This window comes from Triticum urartu, chromosome 1A (genome assembly GCF_056163025.1).
Source record: "Triticum urartu cultivar PI428250 chromosome 1A, HENAU_Tu73, whole genome shotgun sequence".
Taxonomy (NCBI): domain Eukaryota; kingdom Viridiplantae; phylum Streptophyta; class Magnoliopsida; order Poales; family Poaceae; genus Triticum; species Triticum urartu.
In genome coordinates, this window is record NC_141873.1 from 207,011,566 (window position 1) to 207,022,115 (window position 10,550).

The 10,550-nt window shown below is 45.9% G+C and overlaps 1 protein-coding gene across 2 annotated transcripts in view; it reads right to left on the reverse strand.

The window, feature by feature from the left end:
• LOC125553236 (vacuolar-sorting receptor 3-like) overlaps positions 1-9,121 on the reverse strand; it is a 28,650-nt gene extending 19,529 nt beyond the window's left edge. Inside the window, exons 1-6 of one of the 2 annotated variants that reach the window (XR_015600023.1) lie at positions 8,621-9,121; positions 1,130-1,822; positions 781-869; positions 573-642; positions 409-492; positions 56-132 (exon numbers count right to left, since the gene is read on the reverse strand). Coding sequence is in view for 1 of the 2 variants with exons in the window: in XM_048717069.2 (XP_048573026.1) it covers positions 56-132; positions 409-492; positions 573-642; positions 781-869; positions 1,130-1,822; positions 8,621-8,930 (1,323 nt within the window). In the remaining variant the exon portion in view is untranslated. The remainder of the gene's footprint in view (positions 1-55; positions 133-408; positions 493-572; positions 643-780; positions 870-1,129; positions 1,823-8,620) is intronic. The other variant, XM_048717069.2, reaches the window with a different exon arrangement.
• Positions 9,122-10,550: the final 1,429 nt, after the last annotated feature.

Consider the following 10,550-nt stretch of genomic DNA (forward strand, 5'->3'; position numbering starts at 1 on the left):
GAATGTTTAAGAACATAAGACTGATGTCCAGTGAAAATCATCAACCTATACATACCCTACAAGCTGTTACATTAGCAGCGTTGTCTTGCCAGCAACCTCCATTATCGCTCAGACACTCGTTTGTTTCCATGTCTGTTAAAACAACTCAGGATTAGCACTCGATATTTTAATAACAGTTTTGCTAAAGCACATCTAGATGTGCCATAAGTATTGCACATCTAAGTCCTATATCATTGATCTTATGCGGAGATTCGTGTGAGTATTTTCTTTTTTTCCTTTTTCTTTTTCTTTCTACACTTGCTTGTGTCACTTAGATGTGCAATAACTAGGGCACATCTAGATGTGCCCTAGACAAACCCTTTTAATATACACAGGTACATAAGGAAAGGTGTAATGTCTTGTCCTTACCATCACTCAGACAAACATTTGGCTCAGTAGTTTCCTCAAAGCCAGCACAAATAGCTTTGAGGACAGCTTTCCTTCCTAGCTTTCCTGTTCTTTTCAAGACTAAAATCAGCTAGAGCAGGTGCAATTTGGTTACATCCTTACATTAGATCTTGTGGAACATTTACCTCGATATTGTCGATTGTTCACAACAAGAGTAGGCAATATGGTAACATCTCCTCTTGACCCTTTCCCAATCTATCTAACATCATAGATCATATTAAAACCCCAGGATACAAAAGTGTATTTAAGTTGATAAATTGAATTGATAATAGTCTACAGTGTTTCAGTTTTACTTATAAATTTCACTTGACTAATTCTATAAGGTCGGTTCACCTGAGAGTCCTGCTCCATTTTTAGTAAAGGGTGGTCAGAATCATCATTTGAATCTCCCATGCACTTATCAATCTTCTTCACTTCCAAACCTGTTGAAGTGTAAAATGAATATTACCTTCATGCTTAAATTAGTGATGCCACTTTAACTATCAGCAAGGTCTCCGATGTCATACAATGCCATTTCTACAGATTATGTACATACGCATGTGAATTCAAATGCATACGAACTTATGTACATTTCTTAAAAACATGAATGTGTTATGTTAATTGTAATAAAACAAGCACAATTAATTACAATGAACATGTTTATTGCTGAGTGAAGGTAAGTCTCAGAAAGAAAAGAGCCAACCTAGTGATTTAATGACTGTTTCTGCGCACTTTTTGTTATACTTCTTCTCCTTCATTGGGCACCTTATGTGAAAATCAGTCACATAATCCCACCAGATCCATGGTTTTTTTATCTCATTTGCAACATTAAACACACAAAGCTGTCTCAAGTTCTCTACAACAACATCTTTTCCATCATAGCCAGTACTAAAATCTTGTTCTGGATCAGGTGCACAATACCTTCCATGGTTTATACACTGGGACTTGCATTGTTTGCTGACAACAAATGCTTGAGGGCAATACCAAGTAATATAATGGGGTGTGAACTGACTATAACCACCTTTTTCAAGTAACTGCGCAGCTCCCTTAAATTCCTTCAGAAAATGCATAAGCATATCACATTTAGGCCCACATTCATCATTGCTATTTGTCCACAACTCATACTCAACTCGGTTATCAGGATGTGGGACAGCCTCCCTCCAATCAAGATTCACGTTTACCATTTCACCATCTTTAACAGCCTTCTTCAATTGTTCTCCAAATTTCTTATCAATTAAAGCAGAAGGAATGGATATGTTCTGTATATATTTTGCAGCCTCATCATCTTCCTGAAGTAAGTCCATTGTTATCAGTGGCTCATCCTTGTCATCAACTACAAGCACTGCTGAGGCACCAGCATATTGTGCATTCCAGACCTTCTTAGCAAACAAGCAATCTGGATAACATACATGGAGAAAACAACATTAGCCTTTTCTTTAAGTTGCTTAAGTGGCTAAACAAGATGAATACTCCCTTTTCAGTTTAGGGCATCTCCAATAGTTTGTACATAAGCATGTATGTATAGACATCCACATCATCAACCAACATTACAACATATTCTACTCCAATAGCTTGTATGTAACACTAACCCATACTTATATATTCTATATTATTTCTGTTCTTTCATGTTATAGTCTTCTCTCAACTTTTGCCTTGGCTTGCCTGTAGCTATGGTCATGAAGTTATACCAACAATGAACCAACTCTCTCCTAACTATTACTTCCCTCCATATAGGATTTAGCTGATGTGGCAAAAGCTAACTAACGATGACAAGACATTGTTGGAGATGCCCTAGAACCATCTCAGAAATCACTGTAACCAAGAAGGATCTAATAAAGTGGTGGGCCACGTATTAATGCAGCATGGCCACTTCTCTCCTTCATAAACTGTCAAGATGGGAATGCGCCGGGTCGACCCGCTGGGTCACTGACGTGACCCAAAATGTCAAGGCCAATGGGCCAAGTGGGTTGGCCTTAAATTATACATGGGTCAGTGGAGCCGGCACCGTGCGACCCAATGGATCAGATGGGTCAACCCAGTCAATTCGCTATGCACTAGTTGCTGCTGGCCGCCCCCGAGCGTCTCTGCCGCCGGCCGCCCCGAGCATCTCTGCCGCCGCCAGCGTTCCTCCCGCTCCTGGTGCGCCTCTTGTTCGTCGTCTTGGTCACCATCGAGCTTGCCGTCCCGCTGCCCCAGCCGCCATCGAGCTCGCCATCCTAAATGCCGTTCTGTTCCTCTCGAACTTGGCAAGCTCGCCGTCTCAGTGGCCTTCCGAGTCTCCGGATTTTGCTCGCTCTTCCCGGCTTCCTCTCCTTCCCAGCGCAGCTGCAAGCCAAGCATAGGCGAGACTACTACTGTTTTGGTTCTTGGTCAGTAAGTATATGTGTAGATTCTGTAGTAGGAGTTCCAGAGTTTCAGTAGGTACTTCGGTGCGTATAAGGATTCTGCACAGGTGAGACAACTATAGCTTCAGTGTAGATTTTGTAGTAGTTTCAAGTGTTGGTTCTGCAGTAGTCCCGGTGCGTATATGTGTAGGAGTTTTTGACTCTTGTAGACTGCAGACATGGAATATTTAGGTTGACCTGTAGGAGTTCAGTAGTAGTCGGGAATATTTCAGTGTTGGAGTTTGGGTTGTCCTGTGCATACGTGACAATTTTTGTCAATCTTGATCTTCAAAGTAGGCTAAAATATTCTTCTGTTCATAAATATGACAGTGTCTTCGGGGCAACAATTTGCTGAACTTTTGGGTCGGCCTCATGTACCCAACGGGTCAGTGAGGCCACAAATTTCTGATGAAATAGGTCGACCCGTGGCCTCATATATTGACCTTGGGGCCACTGGGCCAGGTCCGGGTCGGCCCATTTCCATCTTGAACAAACTGGTTGGTTCCACATCCAGGCTCTCCTGCCTGCGCAGTGAGAGGGTCAAAGGCTCATGTATCTTTCCCCTTTTGCCTCTAACTTACCCCATCGTGAGGGAGACTAGAAATACTCTTCCACCACCTCCTCTCTAGGGTTAGCTTAGAATAGAACTTTTTCCGGTAGAACTTAGCTCCACCTACCTCCCCTTGTGGGAACAAGGCCACCTCCCGGTGAAGACTCCGAGAAGTACAAGATTGTTAGCCTGAGCTGTGAGTGCTCGGGGCCGAACTACGAGTACTCAGGGCGCTGTAAGCAGCTAGAAAAGGAGTTATGGACTAGCGAGAGAGACACTTGATTTCTGCTGAGAGGAAGCTATATTATATTGCTAGCTCTTGGGTTATATTTATAGTACAAAGGGAGGGTCGGATCCTGATGTCTAAACCGACTATGTAGCTGCTAGTACATGCAAAACTACATGTCTAGATGCATTCACTTCCTTACTAACTAAGAAGGCTCTAGCCGACATGACTATTGCTTCCTAGCTACTCCCTCCGTTCCAAAATAGATGACCCAACTTTATACTAACTTTGTACTAAAGTTAGTACAAAGTTGAGTCATCTATTTTGGAACGAAGGGAGTAAGTAATATCTAAGTCCGCTATCTGCAGACAGTGGTGGAGCCCACAATCTCCCCCTCAACCCTGTCGGAGGGGCTTGATGTCAGACGATCCTGACCTTGCCGCGCAGGTCCTGGAAGCGTACACGACCAAGAGGCTTTGTCAGAATGTCCGCCTTTTGCTCGCTGGTTCCAATGAACTCCACAGCCACCATGCCCTTCTCGACACACAGTCCCGTATGAAGTGGTAGCATCAATGTGCTTGCTGTGGTCGTGAAGTACCGGATTTTTGCACAGCGAGATGGCGGACTTGTTGTCAACGTAGAGGATCGCAGGGGCAGCATCTCGCTTTAGTAGCTCGCCGAGAAGACAAGCCAACCAGATCCCTTGGCACGCCGCTGTCGCCGCTGCAATGTACACGGCTTCACACGAAGAGGTGGCGACGACCTTCTGCTTATGTGATTTCCAGCTCATTGGACTGCTCCCGAGAGAAAACAGCACGCCTGAGGTGCTTTCTGGAGTCCACGTCACCGGCGTGGTCCGAGTCACTGTAGCCGACAAAGGTCTCGCCGTCTCCACGGTGATACACGCATCCTGTTGAGGGTACTTCTGCCAAAGAGAAACCAGCAAGAAAGACAACACACCACCTTCCCCTGTTGATGGACAGAACAGTGTTAATATGGGCACCCCTCTGAATAACCTTCCTATGATTGCACCTTGTCAGCCCTATATCCTTAATACAATACACCAGTGAGAAATGCTAGGTTGTAGGACAGTCAGGGCAGGGAACTGAACCTGGATGAAACTCCAAATCTTCCTTACAGACATCCCAATTATGGTAGCCATCAAGGACAAACCAAAACAAACCTGAACAACAGAACTTGCAGCCTCAGCAACAGCAAGTTGCAGTTCAGACTGTTCAGGTGCATGAGCAGTTTCAAGAAGAGCAGGTGGACTGGGAACAAGCCAGACATGCTAGTAGGCAAAGGGCACAACCACAGCAAGACCCCAGAAGAGCTCCTGGTGCTTTTAAACCTACTAAAGTAAATATTCCTGTGTACAAGCTATGGAGCAATACTTTGAAAATGCTAGAATTCCATTGGACCAGACAACTGAAGTTGCAATTACTTATTTCACTGCTGATGCAGTGCATTGGTGGAGAGGAACTGGTTATACTGCTCATGCAGTGCAATGACACGGGTTGTGCAGGTTTTTAGGAGACAAATTCTCTGAATTTTCAGTCTATGAAAATGTCAAGACATTGCATGCCCTAGCGGAAATCTCATATGCGGCTCAATATATAAAGCAATTTGAGACCCAAATGAATATCATGAAAGGGACAATCCAGCAATACCCAATGAGTATTTCATGAACAGTTTCATTGCTGGTTTAAAGGATTGCATACAAGGCCACTTGCAATGCCACAAGCCCACTGACATACAAAATGCAATGTGGTTAGCAAGAAGATTGGAACACCCCTAACAGGTGCAAAGGCCATCCTTTCTTTACCAACAACCGAGTGCCAAAAGACAGGTAGCATTTGATGCAAATGAATTACCAACACCTGCTGTTGCAACACCTGCTGCAATTATACAGCAAGCAAGAATTAAAGGAATTTGCAAGAAATGCTTTCCTGGACATAAAAAAGTTTGCAAGTATTCCCAGCAAGCACAAATTCATGTTTTATAAGCTCAATTCCCTAAAGATGCTGATATTATTCATCTGACAGATTATGAGGAAGAAACTGAGGAAGGAACACCTGGGAACAATGAACAGGGACTGCAAATCTCAATGCATGCTCTAATGGGAATCAAGGCCAAGAAATGTATTTTCTGTAGCTGTGAAAAATGGGAAAGCAACAACCATGGCCCTAATAGATAGTGGGAGTACTGCCACATTTATCGCCCCACAATCTGCTGAATTAGCAGCATGTCCTTTGACATCAACTACCAAAGTCAGATTTATGGTAGCTAATGGACAAAAATAATGGTCTGAATTTATTTCACGTCAGTGTCCTTATGAAATTCAGTAAGAAAAGTTTTGCTTAGGTTTCAGAGTATTAAGCTTACAAGGCTATGATGTAATCTTGGAGCTGACTGGATATATGACCATAGTCCAGTGCAATTAGAATCAAAGAACATGCAGATTAAAGCTACTCTTGCTGATGACAGGATTGTTCCATGATTAGAGCTTGCCATTGTCAAAAGACATTCGGCAAGCATGTGAATAAACTGATCCAACAGTCAGTTTGTGGAATAGTGCTCCTCATCCAACTTGCCCTGGAACAGGCAACTAAAAACCCTGAACTACCTGAAGCAATTAAGGTTGTACTACTGGAACTTGCTGATATATTTCAGGAACCAAATGAGCTACATCCCAAAAGAGCTTTTGATCATAATATATCATTACTACCAAAAATGCCAAGATCATTAACCAGAGAGCATATATACTTCCTCATCATCAGAAAATATCATGGAAAGTAAAAGGGCAGCCCGGTGCACGTAGCTCCCACTTGCGCAGGGTCCGGGGAAGGGTCTGACCACTTTGGGTCTTCTGTACGCAGCCTTTCCCTGCATTTCTGCAAGAGGCTGTTTCCAGGACTCGGACCCATGACCTCATGGTCACAAGGCAACAGCTTTACCGCTGCGCCAAGGCTCCCCTTCAGAAAATATCATGGAAAGTATTGTTGCTAATTTGCTCAAGAAAGTTGTTATCTGAGAAAGTGCCAACCCTTATTCCTCTCCTGCTTTATTAGTAAGGAAAAAGGAGTGCACTTGGAGATTATGCAATGACTAGGAAATTATATGCTCAGACTGTTTAAAGCAAATATCGTATTCCAATTGTTGAGGGTCTACTGGATGAATTACATGGTTTTACCATTTTCCCCAAGACCAGATAAGCATGCAAGGAGAGGTAGCAACACAATGGTCACTTTGAGTATTTAGTTATGACATTTGGTTTAACTAATGTTCCTGCTACTTTCAAAACTCATGAACTATGTCTTATCTCCTGTTTTGAGGCAATTTATGCTAGTCATTTTTTATGACATCCATTTCCAACAATTTCATCATCTTACATGACAACAAAATGTCCCTACCAATTTATAGAAGTGTGCCACAACATGCACTTATTCACAACCAATTGTATATATCAGTCAATACTCTTTGTGTCGCACACCAAATGCCCACAAAACTGAATTCGTTATTATCTACAGTATGGCGATTCGGCCCGCAATGTTGTATGGCGCTGAGTGTTGGCCAACTAAAAGGCAACATGTTCAACAGTTAGGTGTGGCGGAGATGCGCATGTTGAGATGGATGTGTGGCCACACAAGGAAGAACCGGGCCCGGAATGATGATATACGAGATAGAGTTGGGGTGGCACCGATTGAAGAGAAGCTTGTCCAACATCATCTAAGATGGTTTGGGCATATTTAGCGCAGGCCTCCAGAAGCTCCAGTGCATAGTGGATGGCTAAAGCGTGCTGATAATGTCAAGAGTGCTCGTGGTAGACCGAACTTGACATGGGAGGAGTCCATAAAGAGAGATCTAAATGACTGGAGTATCACCAATGAACTAGCCATGGACAGGGGTGCGTGAAATCTTGCTATCCATGTGCCAGAACCATGAGTTGGTTGCGAGGTTCTTATGGGTTTCAGCTCTAGCCTACCCCAACTTGTTTGTTGTATGGCGATTTTAGCCGAAAAGGCCACTCTAGCAGAGTCGCCATCGGGCCCCTGATCGCCATTATTTATGGAGGGGACTCCATATGGAGCCTGCAAGCCTCCATATTTGGAGGTTGTGGGGCTCCGGTTTGGAGGTTGCTCCATCCGCCAACTGCTCGCATGGGAGGGCAGTTTCACCTCCCTCATCAGCCTACTGTGCGGCCCATCTCCTCTCCCTGCCAATTAATGGCGGTCACCCGCGTGCCAACTGCCCGCGGCCATTCCCACCACATTTTTCTGCTGCCTTTTTCCTGCAGCGCGCCACGTTTTGCTGCCGCCCGCGCCTACAAAATGGCCATCGCCATGTCCGAATAGCTCATATTGCCGCCACCCATAGCCTTTACTTCCCTCCGTTCCGCCCGCAGCCTCCACTTCCCTTCCCGTGGCCGGACTGGGTGCCACTCTCAAAGGAGGAGAGGCGTCCGCTCTCATCGCCAAGGAAGAGGAGGAGAGGGATCAACAGCATTGTTCAAAATTATGCTAACCATTAGGTGGGATATCCATGTGGATGTTTGCCTTAATGCTCAGTATAATTTCGAGCATTGTCGACAGAATCGAGTCGCCGCCGCCGAAATCATCCTCACCCTCACCGTCGTGCTCGTGGCCGTGATCGTGATCTGCGACCATGATCGTGCCATGGGCGTCGCCGGCCTGTTGATGATGTCAGTGAAGCAAAATAGAAGCTTACAAATTGGACAATAAGTATGTGGTCAATGACATATGGGTCTCATATGTACCAAAATTACGAAGGCTGGGATATGGCTGGCTCTGACTTTGCACGGCGCATGTTCAGCCTCCAAAAGTATAATGTGTGGTGTGTGCAATACAGCGACTGCAAATATGATGACTCTGCTAGAGTTGCTCTAAAGCAGCTCACACTGCCGAGTCCTGCAAATATCAGCGGATCCACCAGAACCGCAAGCGAACCACATAACATCGCAAAACTGCGGAGCAACGGTGACAGAGATTAAAATCAGGAGAAGGCATCACTCACTTCCGCGGTCTATGAGAAGGAAGCTGGGGAGCGCTCCAGGCTTGGTGCGGAAGAGGTGCTCCTTCCTGCCGCTGTTGAAGGCCTCGCAGGCGTCTGAGTTGCCCTTGGGATAGACGACGGCACCAGCCATGCTCCCGCCGTACTGCGGGATGCCGAAGTTGCCTATGGCGCTATCGTGCCGCCCCCGCAGAGCTGTCGGCGACGTGACCATCAGGCTGTTCTTCTCCACCACAAACCGCGCCTCCAGCTCCACCGCCGCCGCGAACGCCAGCAGCAGCAGCAGCAGCCACCTAAACCCTAGCCCCCACATCGCGCTCGTGTTCAACTGCTGTGGTGGCGGCGGGGAGCGAGGGGACGAGAGTTCAGATCAGAAGCGGAACTGGACTGCCGAGATTATTGGGGCGATTTGCCGGTTTCTCTGTCTCTCTCGTGTCCACGGCTCGCGTGTTGAAGTGCGATTGAGATTGGTGTGTGACGCTGTCACAACTGACTTCGTTGAAGAAGGTTCGTGGACCAGGTGCATCGAGCAGCTGTATATCGTATAAATCTGTCCCGCAAAATCCTGCAAAATTGTTAGTCTTTTCCAGTGCTTCACGGTTTACAGATGCTAAAAATGTCACATAGGCAAAAAAATAATGTGACAAAGCAACTAAAGAAGAAAAGGAACATTATGGTGATCCTGAAAGGAAACGGTGCTAAGCACATGGACCTATGCAAAATGACTATCCATCAATACATGAAAGAATTTAATTGTTAAACAATTCAATAAGGGAAACTTAGTTACAAAACCAAAAACACATATGCATTGGGAGACTACTTATAAGTGCATCAAGTGCCCCTTTGGTGGTTATAAAGATGCTCTACAGGTGTCTCCAATGATGTTTGTTGAGTTGGCATAGATCGAGATTAGGATTTGTCACTCCGATTGTCAGAGAGGTATCTCTGGGCCCTCTCGGTAATGCACATCACTATAAGCCTTCCAAGCAATGTGGCTAATGAGTTAGTTGCGGGATGATGCATTACGGAACGAGTAAAGAGACTTGCCGGTAACGAGATTGAACTAGGTATTGAGATACCGACGATCGAATCTCGGGCAAGTAACATACCGATGACAAAGGGAACAACATATGTTGTTATGCGGTTCGACCGATAAAGATCTTCGTAGAATGTAGGAACCAATATGAGCATCCAGGTTCCGCTATTGGTTATTGACTGTAAGTGAGTCTCGGTCATGTCTACATAGTTCTTGAACCCGTAGGGTCCGCACGCTTAACGTTCGATGACGATCGGTATTATGAGTTTATGTGTTTTGATGTACGGAAGATAGTTCGGAGTCCCGGATAGAATCACGGACATGACGATGAGTCTCAAAATGGTCGAGACATAAAGATTGATATATCGGACGACTATATTCGAACATTGGAAGTGTTCCGGATGATTTCGGAGAAAACCGGAGTGCCGGAGGGTTACCGACCCCCCCCCCCTCGGGGAACTAGTGGGCCTAGATGGGCCTTAGTGGAGAGAGAGAGAGGGGCTGTCAGGGCAGGCCACGCGCCCCCTCCCCCTTGAGTCCGAATTGGACTAGGAGGGGGTGGCGCCCCCCCTTTCCTTCCCCTCTCGGGAGGAGGATTCCTCCCCTCCTTGGCGCGCCCTAGGGCCGGCCGGCCTCCCCCTTGCTCCTTTATATACGGGGGCAGGGGCACCCTAGAATACACAACAGACAACTGTCTTAGCCGTGTGTGGTGCCCCCTCCATCATAATCCACCTCGGTCATATCGTCGTAGTGCTTAGGCGAAGTCATGCGTCGGTAACTTCATCATCACCGTCATCATGTCGTCGTGCTGACAAAGCTCTCTCTCGACACTCAGCTGGATCAAGAGTTCGTGGGGCATCACCGAGCCGAACGTGTGCAGATCGCGGAGGTGTCGTA